This window comes from Patagioenas fasciata, chromosome 15, assembly GCF_037038585.1.
Source record: "Patagioenas fasciata isolate bPatFas1 chromosome 15, bPatFas1.hap1, whole genome shotgun sequence".
Taxonomy (NCBI): domain Eukaryota; kingdom Metazoa; phylum Chordata; class Aves; order Columbiformes; family Columbidae; genus Patagioenas; species Patagioenas fasciata.
In genome coordinates this window covers 8,602,382-8,621,126 of record NC_092534.1, presented here as the reverse complement: position 1 = coordinate 8,621,126, position 18,745 = coordinate 8,602,382, and the positions used below count along the sequence as shown (strand labels likewise).

General features: G+C 57.6%; 1 protein-coding gene across 7 annotated transcripts in view; it reads right to left on the bottom strand.

The window, feature by feature from the left end:
* Positions 1–2,969: 2,969 nt before the first annotated feature.
* Positions 2,970–18,745, bottom strand: part of CAPN15 (calpain 15) — a 59,252-nt gene continuing 43,476 nt past the window's right edge. For 6 of the 7 annotated variants that reach the window (XM_065850811.2, XM_071815045.1, XM_071815046.1 and 3 more), the window contains 11 exons: positions 16,748–18,245; positions 12,678–12,886; positions 12,256–12,439; positions 9,394–9,617; positions 7,808–7,933; positions 6,920–7,072; positions 6,457–6,618; positions 5,938–6,167; positions 5,570–5,730; positions 5,100–5,278; positions 2,970–4,929 (listed from right to left, as the gene is read on the bottom strand). In XM_065850811.2, coding sequence (XP_065706883.1) covers positions 4,752–4,929; positions 5,100–5,278; positions 5,570–5,730; positions 5,938–6,167; positions 6,457–6,618; positions 6,920–7,072; positions 7,808–7,933; positions 9,394–9,617; positions 12,256–12,439; positions 12,678–12,886; positions 16,748–18,245 — 3,304 coding nt within the window. In that variant the 3' untranslated portion in view covers positions 2,970–4,751. Of the gene's footprint in view, positions 4,930–5,092; positions 5,279–5,569; positions 5,731–5,937; positions 6,168–6,456; positions 6,619–6,919; positions 7,073–7,807; positions 7,934–9,393; positions 9,618–12,255; positions 12,440–12,677; positions 12,887–16,747; positions 18,246–18,745 lie in introns of all 7 variants that reach the window. The other variant, XM_071815048.1, reaches the window with a different exon arrangement.

Here is an 18,745-nt window from a genome sequence, read left to right as displayed (position 1 = left end):
CGGCGGGTGCTCCGGGGCAGGGACTGCATTATTGACGAAGGGGAATGCAGACCCCGGTGCAGGCAGTGGTGGTGCAGGCAGGGCCCCCTCCTGCAGCACTCAGCCCCGGGCAAAGCACTTTGCCTGAGCCGCAGAGCCGCAGAGCAGGCAGGCCTGGCCCGGGGCGGCCGGCCCAGCAGCCGCAGCCACCACAGAGCACTTGGGCCGTGACTGTTCCTGCGGCTGCGGAACATCCTTGTTGCCCAGGATGATGCTGGGCTCAGGGCACCCATGAGCACAGCCTGGGGAGGGTGACACGGGTGGGCAGTGATGCCCTTGCAAACCGCACTCTGGCACCCGCACTGCAGCTCTTGCCCGCCTCCAGCCCGGCACAGTGCTGGTGCTGCTCTTTTTTTTAAGCCTCCCTCTGTCTCTAGGCGGAGATTTGTGGCGTAAAATGCACAATATGTTCTATCTGCCCTGTGGGAGCCATAAAATATTCACCAGCAGCTCCCATTATAGTCAGAGTGAATCACGGAGAGCACTCGAGCCCTCACTCCCTGACATGCCCCCTCCCTGCGCAGCCCCGGCGCAGCCGCGGGGCCCGTCAGTGCCGGTGCCAGGGCCTGACGAGCGGCCAGTGCCCTCCTGGATTCCACAGCAAGGACCCACATTTCCACTGCCAGCCCTGGGAGACACCCCCGGGTTCAGCAGGTCAAGGGCTGTTGATGGCACCGATGGGACAGCAAACACCTTCGCCTGCCCAAGCATCCTTGTAGCTGCCCAGGGAGGAGCAGCATCAGCGCTGTGTGTGATGAGGACCAGCGCGATGGGCAGCAGGAGCAGCGGGCAGCGTGGTGGGCTCACGTGCCCACGGCAGCGTGTCCCGCTCGCCCTGTCCTGCCAAGCGCCACCTGACAGCCCTGGGGTGGCTTGTGCCAGCACTTGTTTTTTTGTGACCACAGCCCCTCGAGTCAGAGCTGTGCCAGGGCCCAGGGGGACAGCCCTTGCCTGCTTGCTGCCTGCGTCGTCACACACGTGCTCCAGCCACAGCACTTGTCTTCTTCCATCTCCACCCCATTCTGCTGTCCGTCCTTCCATCTCTCCTTCCCTTCTGACCCACTGTTCTCACTGCTCATTCCCATCTCTCCCTTCGGAGTTCCAGCTTAAGACATGCCAGAGTCAAGCAATGATAGATTTACTGATGAAGCAACGCACTACTCTGAAGCTGATGTGTCAAATACGATTTTATCTTTTGACACACAATTATGTGTAATTATACAGCAGTTAATGCTGGCTCAACCCTCGTGAATCACACGCAATTATAGTTTGATTCCACTTCCATGCTTTCCATGGCCACACCACTTTTCTCAGCCCAATTGGTGACCCTGGGCATGTCCCCAAGGGCTCCCCACTGTGTCCCAGTGGTTCAGGGCCATGGGCAGCATCACTGCCATCCACCGCCAGCCCCGCGCCTGCTCCTGGGAGATGCTGTCCCCTCCACGCCCCAGCTCACCAAGTGTCCCCAGCCACACCAGTGCTTGCCTTGCCCAGCTTGGCAGAGTTTGTCCCCAGCATGTTGGCTGGTGTGATGCTCGCCTGGATGCAGCTCGGGAGAGCTGTGGCCCACAGAGAAAGCAGGACACAGTTGCCCACCTGGGCTGGCCACGCAGGCCAGGTCACTGGGCCACCACCAGGTCGCTGGGCTGGGATGTCCAAGTGTGTCCTTGGCATTGAGCAGCATAGAACCTGGTGGAGAGACCCCCCTGTTCGCGTGTGGGACAGCCCCATGGTGGCATCGGGGAGGGGTTTTAGCCACACAACCCACCTGGCATCCTCAGGAGGAGCAGGGCTGGCACAGGGAACTGCGCACAGAGGCGAGGGCAAAGGCCTGCGCGGTCGTGAGGGTTAAACCTGCCTGCGCTGACACGGCTCCTCGCCCTGAACAGACTGAGGGGAGCGCAGCAGTGCCCTCCCCGCCAAAATTAACTCTCCATCTGTTTCTCCCCGGCTGAGGCTGATGGCTTGTGACAGGGCCTCCTGAATGCAAAGATGTTTCGCCTGGAAAAATCTATTACAAGTTGCTGTAAGAAAGACCGAAATCCTCTCCTTCTGTCTCTCCCTACTGGTCTCAAGGTGCCCACCCCAGGCGAGAGCGGGCTGGCGTGCAGCCGGCCGCCTCCGTTCAGCCGGAAAGCTCTCCCCAGCGCCAGCCTGCGCTGCCCCCGGCCGAGCGGGGCAGCAGGAGGGAGGATGGGTGCTGCCCGGGGCGGTGGTGGGGACGGAGGAGCTGCTCCATCCGCAACCGGGCCTGGTGTCGGTGATGCGCTGGGCGTGGCTCTGGCACTGTCACACCCCTCGGCCATCCCAGAGTCTGCTGTTGTGCAGATGGGGAAACTGAGGCAGGAGGGGCCTGATCCTGGCTCGGACGTGAAGCTCCACGGTGGCTTTGGCTGCTCTCGGGGACCCGGAGCCTCAGGCCGGGGCGGGCAGGGTACAGGCAGTGAGCAGGAAGGGTGCAGGCAGCAGGCAGGCAGGGTGCGGGCAGCGGGCAGCAGGCAGGGTGCGGGCAGGGTGCGGGCAGCGGGCGGGGTGCGGGCAGGGTGCTGGCAGCGAGCGGGGTGCGGGCAGGGTGCGGGCAGCGGGCGGGGTGCGGGCAGCGGCTGCCCTCTCCCGGCCGCCGCGCAGTCCTGCAATAATCTGCTGCTCGGTTTACGGGAGTTTCTGGGTCTCGCTCTATTTTCTCCACTTTCTGCTCCCCTGCGCGGCCCTTCCCAGGCCCACTAAACAAACCTGAAACTCAAACTTCACCTTTCTGGTTTTTTTTTTTTGTGTTCAGCTCTGCTTTCAGGGCACCGACAGCTGCCCACTGCTCCACAGAAATGGCTTGAAGACTCTTCGCTTGGACCCTGAAAACCCCTCACAGCCAAGCACCAGGTGACAGACACCCTTTCCCGGTGCCACAGCCAAACACAGCAAAACCAGGCAGCTTCAGTAAAAAACAAAACTTTATTTGGTCCATCAGAACCTGAGTTTGAAAACCACCCTTGGATAATTCGTATCATACAGGGATTACTGATCTCATTTACAATTGATAAAATATTCTATGTGTTTTTAAGAGCTGGACAGTATTTACAGGGTTAAAAATATTCACAGCTCAGAAAGACAGAGAGAAAAAAAGTGAAGGACAAGTCATCCCGAGGAGGAAAGAGCAGGGAAGAGAGAAAACAGAACAACAAACAAAAACAGGGATAGAGCTTGGCTCAGCAGCCCCGGCTGGGCGGCCAGGAGGGTGCCAGGACAGTCACCTCCACCCTTCAGCTTCGTGGGGTGAGTTCTGGGGACAGGAGGACATGCTGGACAAACCCCACAGCCCGCACATCCCCCTGCCCAGAGCAGCTGCAGTGCAGGGTTTGGGGTGCAGGCTGCTCCCCCAGCACAGGCCCTACATCTTCCACTGCCCCCCAATCCCTGAGCTGCAGCTCCACAGCTTGCACAGGATGGGGGTAGCACCAGGGGACCCCCAAAACACACCCACATGTACACACACACGCGTATGCCCACGCCAAGCCAGGGAGCCACAATGCCCTGAAACTGTGGGGGTCAGTCCCCACTGGGGCCAGTGGCACCCCAAGGTTCCCACCAGCCTTTGCCTTGTGCTCACTGCCTTCCATGGGACTTGGCCTCTGTAAATCTCTCTGCTTACCCCCTGCCCCAAAATCAGTCCCCCTGTCCCCAGCACATAGCAACATGGTAAAGCCAGGGGGAGCTGCTCCCCAAACCCTGACTCTGTACCTTCCACCCTTTGCCCCTCGCCTCAGCAGGGCATGGAGGGGGGGAGGCCCCCACAGGGCAGTGCCCAGGGGTGCTGAGCCCAGCTGGGGATGTAATGGCTTCTCTCCAGGCACTGCTTGCAGCGGCCACCTTTGCATAGTAACACTTGTGTGATGAGTAGAGGGGGGTCCCTGCTGCTGCAGCCCCCCCAGGCATCACCCCATGGCCTCACCCCCCACCCTGGGGCAGCAGCAGAGGAGGGCACCTCTGCATTTAACCTCAAGGTGCAGTGAAAACCCCATGGCGGCAGCTTTCTAAAGCACCCCAGCGCCCCCACCTCCCCAGTCCCAGCACAGTGTGTGGGCAGCCCTGGCACCCAGACAGGCGAGGTGGATGTGGGGGGATCCAGCTACCACAGCAGACACCCACCACGAGCAGCCAGCACAGGCAGTACCATAGCAGGGTGACCCCGGTGCCCCCTGGCCTGGCTATGGCACCTCAGTGCCACGTTGGTTCTGGCAGCAGACAATGGGGCAACAAGACAGTGGGAAGGGCTTGGGGACAGATGGAGGGTCACACAGATGGACAGACGTCAGAGGTATATTCTTTTTTTTTGCAGCGCCAGGGCCCTGGTGCCGCAGGAGGGGGCAGAGTCCTGAGCGCAGTGCCTGGGAAGGGCCTTGACAGCAACCTCTGCCCCCCCGCTTCCTGCAGCCCCCACTGCGGGTTTGGGGCAGGTGGGATCCTGAGACGGCCCCGTGCCCCCAGCTGCTCCTCATAAAGTGCGTGGGGGGCCAGCGGTGCCAGGGCGGGGGGCGGCGGGCAGAGCTGGTCCTGGCCCTGAGAGCTCGCCCTGGTCCCGCGGCACAGCGCAAAGTGCTGGGTGTGATGCTCCAGCTCTGCGCCATGGCTCAGCACTGAGAGCTCGGGGGGCGACCCCAGGCCAGAGGTTCGGTGAAAATAATGGGGGGACAAAGCAGGGAGGGGGAGGCGCTTCGTCATAGGGGCCGGGGGCCATGAAGCCCGGCAACCTCGGGTGTAAGCAGCGGGTTGTGGGTGCCCTTTGTCGACATCCAGTCATTGAGGAAGGCCTGGGTGGCTTTGCGGTGTGCTAGGCGGTGGGTGATGGAGAAGCCGGCGTTACCCTCCAGCTGGGAGAGGATCACCAACACTTGCCTGTGGACAGAATGACAGGCTCAGGGCCAGGCAGCTGCCTCTGCCCTGGCCACCCCATCCTGCAGGTCAACCCCTGCCCACACATCCCAGCCAGCCCCAGGCTCCAAGCCTCCTGCCAGCCCTGCCCTGGCCAGGCAGCCCCCACCAACCCACCCCTGCCTACCCCAGACCTGTGCAGAGGGGGGACGCTGTCCTGTGTTTTGAGGCTGCCACGCGTGGAAACGACATTGAAGCTGTCGGTGCAGTCACACTGGACGTGCAGGTAGGACTTGGGGTGCCGGTTCTCCACCACCACGATGAGCCCTGCCCAGCCATGTGTCAAGTAGTAGCAGGTCATTCCCTCACGGCCCTGGGGCAAACAGCAAGTCCAAATTTCAGCCCCTGGACCAGCATTTTCCACCTCTAGCCAGGGGCTGGCCATTTGCTGGGACACCCCATGCTGCCCCAGGGAGCAAAAGGGGTGGGCATCCATGAGGTAGGAGGGGACTTGGTGGCAGCCAGAGCTGGCACAGCTCCGCCTGACTCCTGCCAAACTGAGGACACAGCAGAGGCAGCGTCCAGGTTCCCACTGGCAGCATCATCACCATCCCCACTCCAGCCACGGAGAGACCAGCCCCTGCCCTGTGCCGCCCACACCCACCTCGTGCCGCTCGCCCTTGTTCTCAGTCAGCAGGATGATGGCGTCCGCCAGCGTGGTGGGCTGCGCCTCCACCTGCTCCACCATCACCAGGCGGGAGCTGTAGATGGCCAAGATGTAGCTGGAATAATCAGTGGCTGGTCGGCTGCTGGTGGGACTGGATGCTGTGGAGACACATGGAGAAAAGGGGGATCAGTGAGACTGTCACCGAGCCCACAAACCCCAGGAACAGGGTGCTGCTGGGTTGCTGCATGTGCAGGCAACCTCCACCCCCAGCAAGGTCCCCACAGTAAAGATCAAGGGCTTTGCACTTCTGCTTCCCCCAGGTTCTCTGCCAGCATCGCGGTGGGGAGGGCAGCCCAGCCGCTTACCCTGGGTGGTGGCGGGGCCTGCCAGGGCGGCACTCCAGTGGTTGAAGGCACAGCACACGACGGCGTACTCGCCCGGCTCCAGCATAACATCGCAGTTGACGAACTTCTTGACGGCTCGTTTGCTGTGAGCCATCAGCCGGCCCAGGCTCAGCTTGTTCCCACTGGTGAAGGTGGCCCGGAAAACCATGATGCACAAATCCAGCAAGTGGCTGTCCACTGTGTCCGACCGCCTGTGCCAGGAGGGGGAGAAGGGTCACACGTCACCCAAGCATTGCCCTGCAGAGCATGTGGGGGCCACAGGCAGGACGGCAGATCCAGAGTCCTCCCCCTGCCCGAAGAACCAGTGCACATTCAGGGCTTGGGTTTTGGCTAAAACACTAACAGATCCTGAGAACTGGTGATGGGGGCCCATCCCTGAGCTCTGTGACCCCATAGGATGGCATGGGGCTGAGGGCGATGTGTTTGGGATTTCTCCTGGGTCTGGGTCACTGCCTGCAGCCCATGTGCTGCCCAGCTCACCTGCTGCCCTCCTGGAAAAGGGCAAATTCCAGGGCGGCACGCTCCAACACCGTCAGCGATGTCACCGTCACTGGCCCATTGGCCTTGTTGGGGAACATGCCCTGCACACGCACCTCGTGCCAGTCCGAATGGAGCTTGCAGATATCCACAGAGTCAAAATACCTGTTGGGAAGCCAGGCTCAGCCCTGGAGGGGTCCTCTGCAGGTTTGCTGCTGTACCCCCACCCCAGCATGCTGCAGCCCACGCAGCCAGTACCAGCAGGTCACCTGCACCCCTCTGGGGAGGCCCGGTCCTGCCTGCCCCATCTTAGAATCACAGAATTGTTTAGGCTGGAAAAGAACTTCAAGATCATCAAGTCCAACCATTAACCTAACACTGCCAAGGTCCCAAGCCCCATGTCCCATTTTCTGTCCCCTGCCTGGCTGTCCACCCCACAGCCTCTGCCTCCAGGACACTGCCATACTTAATGAAATCGCTGTACTCCATCCAGAAGACGCCCTCGCTGCTGCCGTGGGGCATCAGGTCGTGACGCAAGGGAGCTGGCCAGTGTGGCCACTCATCAGACCAGCTGCCATTCCAGGAGAAGCGGCCCCAAGGGTTTCGCAGCCGCAGTAACCTGGAGGAAGGGGAAAGATGGTGTCAGAGGCCCAGGAAGAAGGAAAGCACGAAGATGATCACCTCTGAGATGCGCTCTCAGCTCTGCAGACCCAGCCAGCCCCACGCAGAGAGAACCACATCACTTCTGCCCTTGCCTTTCAGAGCCCTCACAGCATCCCAGGCCTGATTTTCTGCCTCCACTGCAGCCCCAGATGCCCATGTCCTGCAGCTCTGGACCTGCTGCAGCTCCCTCTGCCCTTCCCTGCCCAAAGAGCCTCCAGCCAGGCACTGCAGGGAAGGGGCTCAGCCAGAAGGGGCTGCTGAGTGTGTGCCCAGAGCTTCACAAGCCCACAAGTGACATGGGTGAAAATGGGGCTTCATACAACACCCAGGCTGTGGGGGCAGCACCCCTTTCTGCCCACCCATGCCCCAAAGGTGAGAAGGATGCCCTGGCTGCCTCACTGAGTTGAAAGAGCTCAACTTAATCTTCTGCATCTTGTGAGACGACCAGGAGAACCACTCAGCACTGCAGGGCATGCTGGAGCAGAGTGGCCCTGGATACAGTCAATGCCAGGCAAGGACGGCTTATACGACAACAGCATTTATGTGACACCCTGGGATGGAGAAACAGCCTTTGCCAGTCATGAGGACGGGACACCAAATTGTTCCCAAGGTATCGTTCAGCACACGCTATCTGTCCCCAGGGTTGGCAGGAATGTCTGCTGTACCACACCAGCCTCCACCTTGAACTCACCTGAAGCCTTGGACATCCCGCACGTCCAGGATGGAATAGGCGTGCCGAGGCCGCAGCCCCATGCTCTCGTAGGCCACATCGTCCACTTTCATGTTGCCTCCACCACAGGATGCACCCATGAGGAACCTGCATGGGCGACAGCAAAACCCTCAGTGTCCTGCCAGGCCTGACACGGGGGGAAAGCTTGTCCCCACCACTCGAGGCATGGGACAGGTTTTCCCACCAGTAGGCTCCTGGATATTCCCTCTCTGCAACCGCAGTGTGAACCTCCCCAGAGCAGTGCCCCAGCCCCACCAGCCAGAGCTCCCTCCACCCACTCCCATGCACACTCAAGCCCACACTCCATGGCAAGCTTCTCTGAGCAATGTCCTCACCTTCAGGGCTGGAAATCTGTCCGCACACAGAGTTTTGCCCAAACACCACCCATTTTCTGTCAGGCCCCAGGGTCCTGCCTGCCTCTGTTGGCTGGCAGGGCTCAGTTGCAGGGAAAACCACTTCGCAGGCAGCTGGCCCATTGTGCAAGGGGGGGTACAGGCTGTTCGAGGGGGAAGGACTGCACCGGCCAGGCTTGGGGGGACACTGTGTGCTGGGACCTGTCAGACTCCCCAGGCAGCCCTGTACTGCAGGCTGGAAGGAGCAACCCTGCCCTCAGCCATCCCAACAACAATCACTCCGAAAACAAATAATAAAAAATCACTCTCCTATGAGGACAGGCCGAGAGCATTGGGGTTGTTCAGCCTGGAGAAGAGAAGCTCCGGGGAGACCTTACCGAGGCCTTTCAGTGCTTAAAAGGGGCCGATAAGAAAGATGGGGACAGACTTTTTAGCAGGGCCTGTTGCGACAGGACAAGGGGTGATGGTTTTAAACTAAAAGAGGGGAGATTCAGGTTAGACATGAAGAAGAAATATTTTACACTGAGGGTGGTGAGAGCCTGGCCCAGGTTGCCCAGAGAGGTGGTGGATGCCCCATCCCTGGAGACATCCCAGGCCAGGCTGGACAGGGCTCTGAGCAACCTGAGCTGGGTGAAGATGTCCCTGCTCATGGCAGGGGTGGCACTGGATGACCTCTAAAGGTCCCTTCAACTCAAACTGCTCTATGATTCTGTGATTTCCACTGTGCAGAGCTCAGGAACCTAACGGCCCTCCTGCTGGAGTGACGACCAAGAGGTCTTTGCTTTTGCTATGTCTCCTACAGACTGCCTATAGTCATGCCCAGCCAGCAGAGATGTCACGTATGGGTAGGAGGTACATGCAGGGTCAAGCACTTAAGAATACAAAAAACTTCAAAGCAAAGCATGTGGGTTCAATGCCAGCCACTGAAAATCTCCCGCCTGTCAGCAGTGAACGTGCACAGGGAAGTTCACCAGGATTTTAATTTCATATGAAAATTAAATAAAGGAGAAATAATTTCTTAGAGCTTAGAGGGGGAGCTATGCCAATTCTCCAGATGAATGCCAAGGGTGGGTCTCCACCCCAGGTAATGTGTTAGCTCCTCTCCTCTGAGCCTCTACAAACGAGAGCAGCCCCCCTCATTCCCCTCTGTGAGTGTCTATGCTCCTGCCACGACACCCTTATGCCTTGTCTTACCCAGCCTCCTTAGAACTCAGCATTTTGGCCCAGATGAGGTCAGTGTCAATGGGCTCCTCGCGAGGGTTAGTGGAGCTGACCTGCAGCATCAGGCTCTCGCAGGGGGCACCCGTTAGTGTAGCCAGGCCTTCAATAGCACGCCCTGCCTGGAGGGCAAAGTACGAACCATGAAGCTTGGCCAGCGCCTTCTCAATGAGGGCAACCCACAACTGCTTCCTCTGGGCCTGCAGAAAGAGGGAGAAACATGTCACGAGCTGCCCCGGGCAGGAGATGGAAAAGCAAAGGCAAAATACACAGACAAGGCAAAGCCCTGCTCACCCGCCCCAGCCCTTCCGCTGCGAGGGGGGAGAGAAGCAGGAGCGAGGCCAGACCCCCAGGAGCTTGTCCACATGAGGCCAACAGTGAACCCATTAGCTGCCTGTTCAGTGTTCTGTTTGCACAGCCTAATTTCCCTTGGGAAAATGTTCAAGAGATCCGGACGCCAACACAGCTGCATCCTGGGGTGCCCAAGAGGGGTGGGTGTCCACCTTGTAGGCTGACTCTTTCTTTTGCTTCAACCTGGATTCTAAAATGTTTATTAATGGAAGAGGATATCAAGCACATCTGGAACAGCTGCCTTCCATTGCAAATCAAAACCAACACACCTTCAGTCAAGGAGGCTGCCGAGAGCACACACAGCTGTGGGACAGATTAATTTCACCCACGGAACAGAGAAGTGGTTTCAAGAACAAGCTCCAAAAACTTCCAGGCAGACGGGCAAACGCCTCTACTCCAGCACAGGGACGGTGGCAAGGTGTAACAATACACAAGTTTTATTGCGGTGGGTGGAATTCTGCCTAGAGTCACTTTGCTCTGGTGCCAGGCTATTGCTCTTGGAATTGCTTGGCTGAATATGGATTCAGAAAGAAACGCAGAAGCTGCATGAACGCACCTAGAAGTTCACAAAGCCTCCATCGGCCCCGTCAGTGCAGCCTGCACCCCTGCATCCCAGCCACCGCAGCAAGTCCTCAGCGTGTGCAGGGCACAGGCGTCATGGGCAGTGAGGCGGGGGGCAATGCCTCTGCTCCAGCCCCTGCCTGCAGTGAGGACGCCGAGAGGAAGGTGCAGGAGGACGGAAGGCACAGAGACATTTGCTGGCCTCTATGTCCCCAGCAAATCAGGTTCAGTACCCGGTGCTTGGAGGGCAGCAGGGAAAAGCGCTGGTACAGTGTGACTGTGCGACTCACAGGTGGCAGTCAAGAGCCAGGAGAGGAAAGGAGGGCGGTGAAGATTTCTTTTCCATGGATAAAGAAAGCTTACAAGTGTTTTTCATTGGTTTTTGAGTCGCTCACTCAATAAAATCCATATTTATCTCTGTCTGAGCCACAGCCAGGGAGCTCAGATATGAGTCTGATTTTCCTTTATTTTTAAAACTCTCTGGTTTTCCTTTTTTAGCCCCCACATTCAGCTCACAGCTAAACAACCTTGCAGAAAAATCTCATCAGGATTCAGATGCCCCTGGAAACAAAGGCAAGGCAAGCCCAGCCCATGCGAAAACCTTCAATCTTCAAAAAATAAAAAAAGCAGACTTGAAATTTTAAGAGAGCAAGGATGGATGGAAAAGAAAAAAAACAAACAAACAGGCAAATCATATGCTTCAAATAATGTGTCTGATTGGATCCTTTATCTACTGTGAGGCTAAATGTTGACACAGACTCCTTCTTCTTCCCCTCTCCAAAGTTTCTTCTTAACAGGACCAGCTTCCAGCAGCACTGGTGATCATTTTGCCCCACTCAGTGGCCATGTGTGGATCCCCCACTTCCTCTGCTGCGGAAGGGCCAGGCAGCCCAGGCTGGGCAGTGCCGCACCCGCACAGCATGGAGCCCCTGCCCCTCTGCCCAGAGCTGGGGGTGAGCGGGGCTCAGGAGCCGGCACTGCCAACCCTGCCAGGACTGGTGCTCATTAGATCCAATTCAATTAGCAGTTGTCGCAGGGCTGGGCCACCTCCACGCTGCAGTCGGCTCAGGCTACTGAGCCCACTCAAGCTGCACCAACATTAAAATTCCTCAAATACTCATTTTCCGGCTTCATTTCCCCAGCCTGAGTCCTGTCCTGATATCCAGACATGAAGCAGCTTGGGGATGTGTGTATTTTCAAACAGAGGACTGAGATTTGCAGAATAAAGTCCAACCCAGCGGTCCCTGGTCCCTGTCTCCTCCTGATGGCAGCACTTTGTCCTGCTTGGCAGATTTTGCTGCCTGAACTTCAATGAAGATGTTCTCAGTCTCCTTCATGGATAAGATCACAGCGAGTGCCGCTGGGCTGGGCAGGCAGGGCAGAACGCGCAGCGACGTCCCGAGGTGGGTGAGGGAGCTTCGTTAATCCTGGCAGATGCCACCTGAGTGTGCTCAGAGCAACCGGGCACTGGCTCGAAACGGGATGATTTGTGTCACTCCCCACAGTCCCTCCATGGCAAAGCCAAGCTGCCAGACCTCCCCACAGAGGAAAGAAGCAGCTTTCCCTCAGCTCCTACAGCATAAAATACGTGGATAAAAACATTTTCCATTTGCTGTGAAGAATAAGGATGGCTTTCCCTGCAAGCAAGGTGGCTGTGGTACAGGGAGGAGTGAGGGAAAAGCAACTGCAAAAGAAACTTCACCATTGCAGCCGGGCAAATGCCAAAAGTGGCCTAAATACATTTAATATTATGGCTATAAAGAGTTCAACTGTCCTCCAGGTGCAGTGCAAAGCAGGGTCCTGAGCTGCAAACGCTCCACGCAGTACAGAGTAGGGGCCTCACACGAGTCAGGGATGAGCCTCCCCCCGCCCCTAGAGCTCTTCCCATCCCCTACTGGCATCTCTCTTCCCCCCGGGGCTGCTGACCTGCGAGAAGAGGAGGTACCCGCACTCATCGCACGGCAGCATGTCGTCCACCAGCACCGTGGTCCATGTGCCGTCCTTGCAGAGCCGCACCTGGTAGGCACCCTCAGGGCACAGCGTCCTGGTGATCATCACCCTCTCCACCAGCTCCGGCCGCTCAGCCAGCACGGCCAGGGCGCTCAGGAACCTGCCGGCAGGATGGGACGTTCTCATCAGGGACAGTCTCAGTGGGGCACGGGCAGGGAGCAGACAGCTGCCCAGCCACGCAGCGCAGGGGACTGCGGTCTGCAGCCACTCAGTAAGGGGTGAGGCAGAGGATGGGGTAAAAGCCTGGGGGTGTGAACAGAGCTGAGGGGTCTGATCTGGGGCTGGCTGATGGAGGGGGAAGGGGCAGAAGGGTGTGGGGCTGGCTCACTGCCCCTTACCAGCAGTTTCCCAGCAGTCCCTGCAGGATATCCGAGGGCCGGGGTGTCCGAAACACCGACCACTTCACCGATCGGTCTTTGAAGATGCTACAGTTGATTTCGTGAGGTCGTAGCCACTGTTTCACCCTCTGCTGCACGCTGTCTCCTTCCGGGAATCCCACCGACTTGGGCCCAGGGTGGAAACTGTCATCGACAAAATTGACTTTGTTCTGCAAGAGCAAAAGGCAAGGAGAACATCACTGTGCAGCTGTGTGGTGCACGGCTCCCTGCAGCCTCCTGGGATGAGGGCGGCCTGGGAAGCTCCTGCTGAACATCAGGAGCGAGAGCAGAGCCCCCAGCCCTCCAGCCTGGCATGGGGAAGCCCCTTTGCTACTGCGCAAGGGGCAGGTCTGGGGCCAGTTGTCTGCTGGCAATGGCACAGATGCATTTTGTGCATCAGGTCCAGCGTCCAGCCCTGCCACAAGTCGGCTCATCTCTCTGATCCTGACACTTCTGACTCAAACCTGCCTTTTTCTGTTTCACAGGAACCTCCCTGGGCAGGGACCGTCTCGCACTTTGTGCTGGTGCTAATAGTTGGACTGTGGGGGACATTGGCTGCCTCTATAAGTGGCAAAGCATGTGAGCAGCAAGTCTGTGAGGAGCCACCTGGCAAGCAAACACTCCTCAACCCGAGCCCTGTGCTCAGGGCTGGGCTGCTCCTGCTCCGGAGGGGACACGCTGGGTTTGGCAGCCCTGCGCCGTCCCCGAGGCACAGCCGTGGAGGATGTCAGGGCAGCTTTTGCAGTTGGATTAAGCCAAACAAGCATTTACAGAGTGAGGGTGTCTTGTGTCCAAGCCCACCTGCAATAGCTGCTGCATATTAAATAAAATAACATGGACTGAAGGACAGATAATCCTGTCAGCATTAGCCGCAGAGGCAGGATGGAAGCACAGAACTTCACTAAATGGAGAAGGGCAGCTTTTTCAGATGGTCGAACACAGGGTGAACTAAGAACCAGGTTTTCTTTCATATTTGTAATTAAATGAAATTAAATTCTTTCAGCAAAAGTCATGTCTGATTTAAATCAGCTTTTATGCACACCAAACTAGTACTTGTCCTTACTCTGTTGTTGCAATCCTACACAAACATTTTCTACGTGGTGCCCCAATTAGCACTTCCAGCTTCTCTTGTGCAAAGGGTGTTTTTCAGCTAATAGATGTCACCACTCAAATAGTGATGCAGGGCAAAAAGGACACAACCTTGGGCTTGCTGGCTGTTCCAAGGGAAGCATCTGTGGATGTCTCACCGCATCCCGGCCTCGCGCGCTCACCTCTCAGGGTGCAGCCAGGGCTCCCCAAGAACCCGCCGTGCAGTGCACAGAACAAGGCAGAAGTCCTTGAGACACAACCTGTGGGCGTCACAAACTTTTGCTCCCCTGTGGATTTGCTGTGGTGCTTTTCCAAGCAGCAGAGGTGGAAGAAGCCTTCAGCCTCCCTGGTACCATTGCCATGGCCTCAGCAGGGCCAGGACAGCACCCAGCAGGACTACGGGAGCCTGGACACGAGCCCATGGACCTTGCCAGCACGATGACAGAGGTGATGTGAGAGCCAGAGTAGTGCAGTTCCCTGACAGCATCAGGAAAGCCTGCCTAACAAGCTAATTACCTTTATACCATGTCTCCTTTCACAGATTTCTAAATGCTTTAGCAAAGTTGTCACTACCAATAGCCCTGTGAGATGGAGGGAAAGAGGCATGAGAGTGGCAGCATCAGAGCAGAGGGGAGAGGAGCAGGTAACTCTTCCCATGCCTGGGCAGCGATGAGCCTGCTCACAGATGGTGCCAGACGAGGAGTGCTGCTTATTTCTCCTGCAAAGGGATAAATCTGAGATCAGACCTCCTTCTCTCCTCCTGTTCTGTCAACAACCCCCTTCATTCCAGACCAGACCAGACCAGAGATGTGATCTTCTCTGCTGCCACCTCCCCGGGATCACAGGGGCTGAGGAATGTGCTGCCTTGCCCCGAATGGCCTCGCTGCTGGTAGCGAACTGTCTGACGAGTGGAGGAGGAAAAGAGAGATGGGGCCTCCTCCAGCACCGGGAAAGGCTCTGCAGGCAGAGATGCCGAGCGTGGCACAGACAGCAAGAGCCCTGGGTTGTCTTTCTAGCTCTGTAGAACGTGCTGATGTGTGATGTTATTCAGAAAGGAGGAAGGATGGTTAATCAGAGGAGAGAAGTGTGAAACAGCAGGGTAAGCAAGCGAGGGGACAGCACAAGACAGGGAAGCAGATGCCCAGTGCAGAGGCTGCTGGTGGAAGAGATCAGCTCTGCTCTCCTCCCAGACAGAAGAGAAAGGGTAAAGCTCAAAGTGGGGGCAATACACTGAGAAGTGTTGGAAAAGGCACCTCTGAACAGCGGAGGAGGCAGCACCCATGGCAGGAGCTTGACCAGAAGTCCCTGTGGGGAGCAACGCAGCAAGGCGAGCTGCTCCACGTGATTTGGAGCATGGGGACAACAGGTGGAGGAGGACTTGGCCAGCCTGATGGTCTCCTCCAGAGGAAGGCTGAACAACCCATGCAACACCACGGCCTGAAGAAAGCATGGAATCTGCCTGACATGCCAGCCCAAAGCAAAGCATCGGTGGGAGGCTGCAGGTACGCTGAGAGCAGAGCGAGCACGAGCATGGGAGCAGCACTGTTCCACCACCACTACCAGTCCTCCCCTTGGACCTACAGAGCCCTTGACTTACCACAAACAGTGTCAGAACAGAGCAGCAGTTTAGTTTTAGGGGGATTTTCAGGAGATGGCCCATGCTGATCTAACAGCCTGCTCCTGCTGGGCTCAGCCAAGGCTCCGACCGAGAGCTGTGCTGGATGGGGCACAGCTGACTCCCCTGCTTAGCGGCAGCAAGCTGCTAATTCAACTTGGCCATCTCTTTTAATTCATTCTTCAGGCCTGAATCCACTGGATGTAACAGACCTTCCCAGTCCAAAAAAGAGGCTATTCATTTGCTTAAAAGAGGGGGAATAATCTGAATCAGGGTCTCTCTACTATAAAGACACCCACGTCTGTTAGGATGGACATGTAGCACTTAAAAAAACCCTACAATCCCAAAACAGGATCATTCTCAACAGTTTCCCTCTGAAGCCAAACATCTCTGTGGTACCCAGTCTGCATAGCAAAGGCACAGGCATGGACACACTCCTTGGCCCAGGCAGAAAAATCCTTGTTTCTGCGTCAAAATGGGACTGCAACTCCCTTTCCATCTGGTCTAGAAGAGCTGGAGGCTTTGCCCTGAAGAAGGGCAGAGAAAGAGCAGCATTGACAGGAGCATCTTATGCCACTCAGGGAAAAAAATGAGGCCATCGCAGTGCTGCTTGAGACTGAAACCCAACAGATCGAGCCAGATAATTCACAGTGGGAGGGCAGGGCAATAGCACATGCTCCTGAGACCTTCACCTGGAGCTAAGGCACAGCTAAACCTCAGGTGTTCTTCCCAAAACAGGGACAAGCCACTCGCAGCTACAGCTGTGCATTCACAGACACCAAAAACAAGAAAACCAAGGCCCAGCTCACAGTTTTTAAGCACTTGCAGTTGCTGGCAGAGGCAGCAGTGTCCTCTGCCTGGATCCCTGCTGGTGCTGAGCCTCTGCCCAGATTTCCCGCACCCACACACATCATAGCTGCTGCTCACAGGTGCCACCAGCAAACCTGGACACACTCTTGTCCAGCCTTCCCCAACCTTGGACAGGGAAGAAGCTGTACTGACCACCTAAGAATGTCCTCTTCAACCCAGATGTCTCTCAACGATTCAAAACATCACTAGGTTTCAGTGTTAACACTCGGACTTCCTCACCCTCAGAACAGGAGTGAACTGTATGGGTCACCTTGACCCCAGAGATTACTTTGCACCAATGTAAAATATTACATTTCAGCGTTAACAACCAGCATCCAGCTGTTGCAGATGAAGGTCTCCTCTGGGACCCCAGACACAGAATGTAGCTTGCCTGTGCCAAGCAATGCCCCAGACCCATGGGGGAGGTGAGAACAGGTCCCCCTCCAAGTGAAGCCAGGAGCAAGAACAGTTCACTCACCTCCCGGCAGAAGGTCACGATGTTTTCCCACAGGGCTTTGGCCTCTCCCTCATCTGTCTGCCGCCTCTTCTCCACATGCATGCTCTCCCGTCTCTTCAGGGGCTTGAGGCCCTTGCGCTGAGCCATGTACTGCTGTGGGGTATGGCAGGCCACGCAGTGCTTGGCCTTCAGCTCGTTCAGCAAGGTGCAAGCAGGACAAGCCCACTGGCCTGGCCTCTCCTGGCCACTGGGCAGCTGGGATGGGAAGAGACGGGCGACCTTGTGGGCAGAGGGGGCTCTGCCACTGCAGGAGGAGCAGCCGCCCTTGTCAGAAGCCCCGCAGTCGGGGCAGCGGGAGGACGGCTCGCCCTGTGTCCCGTGCTCCTGGAAGCCGTGCAGCTTGGAGGAGCCACAGGCTTTGCACTTCTGAGCCAGGGTAGGGTTCTTGAGGGTGCACTTGGAACAGGACCAGGTGGTGAAGTCAGGGCTGGAGGGGCTGCAGGGGGTGAATCTCACCGAGTCTCCCACCACATTGATGGTGTCACTGCCTTTCTGGGCGCTGCAAGCCTCGCATTTGCCAGCCCCAGCAGAGTTAAGCAGGGAGCAGGAGCTGCACTTCCAGTGGGATGGACTGACCTCCATCTCCTCCTCCAGTACACTCAGCCGCTTGTTGGAGAGCAGCTCCTGGAAGCGAGCAGCCGGGGCTGGCCTGGCCTGGCCCTGTGGAGAGCCCTTCTGCCCTGCTGCGCTCTGAGCCACAGGCTGGGAGGCTTCGGGCCCCGGCATCTGCAACTGGGGCGGCACCTCACGACGGCTTCGGGGCACGGGGTTGTTCTGGAGCCCTGGGGAGAAGGGACTGAAGGCTGGTATCTTCTGGGACTCTTGTTCCACAGCCACTGGGCCCTGGGTAGCCACAGCGTCACCATCAGAGACCTCTGCAGAGACTACAGGCTGTGGGGTGGAGGGGGCGATGTGAAATCCAGCAGGGGTGATGACTTCAGGGACGACCAGCGCCTCTGGTGGGATCTTGGGCAGGGAGAGCTTGCGTGGGCCACCACAGGCAGAGCAGGAATTGGCCACCGGCGTGTTGTGCAGTGTACAGCGCTGGCAAGCCCAGCCACTCTCCAACTCTGCTTCATCAGGGCTCTTCCCCTCTGAGTCCTCACTGCTGCTTTCTGCCTTGGCAGCCTCCTCCTTGGACGTGCCCTTGGGCTCCACAAGCACGGTGGGCTTGGGCAAGATGCCGTTGATGACGGGCAAGGGGGAGCCGCTGGGCCCTGGCTCTGGGGTGAAGCCACATACCTCACAGGTCTCCTTGCCCAGAAAGTTCCTGAAGGTGCAGCGGGCACAAGCCCATTTCTGTTCCTCCACGCTGAGCCGCAGGATGTGATTGAGGTCGGGTTTCTGCCGGGGGGCTTCGCAGATGGAGCACTGTCGTTGGCCAACGGGGTTCAGAAAGGTGCAGCGGGTGCAGGACCACTCGCGGACGGCAGCCATGGAGCCAGGAGAGTGGGAGTGGCTGGAAGAAAGCAGAAGACAGCGTAAGGCCAGGGCTACCGGGTACGTGGGGGTTTCACATTTCCTGGGCTGGCATGGTCAGGACCTTGCTTCCAGGAAGGGAGCAACCAGTAATCCAGTCATTGCTCTCCAGGCACTCGTTCCTCTGGTACCAGGAACCTATTTCTCCATGTGCATGGCAACACACTGTTTTCCACCCAAAACGCTTCAGGAAGGGCATAAGAAAAAGCCCTACAACCCCACTGACCCCGCTCTCATGGTGGGGATAAACCCTGGTGAGCAACCACACCGCCTCTGCACCAAACCTCAACAATTTTGTATGTCTGCAGCTTGTCACCTGGAAGTGACACCCTGCTTTGCCTTCTTGCTGTTCACAGGGTTGATTCTTTCCTCCTTCGGTGTCACTCCAGCCCACCTCTGTTCCACTTTCTGTTCCTGTCTCTCTCCTCTCCTTTTGGCTCACCACCATGGGCACACCAGTTATCCACAGGGGGATAACTG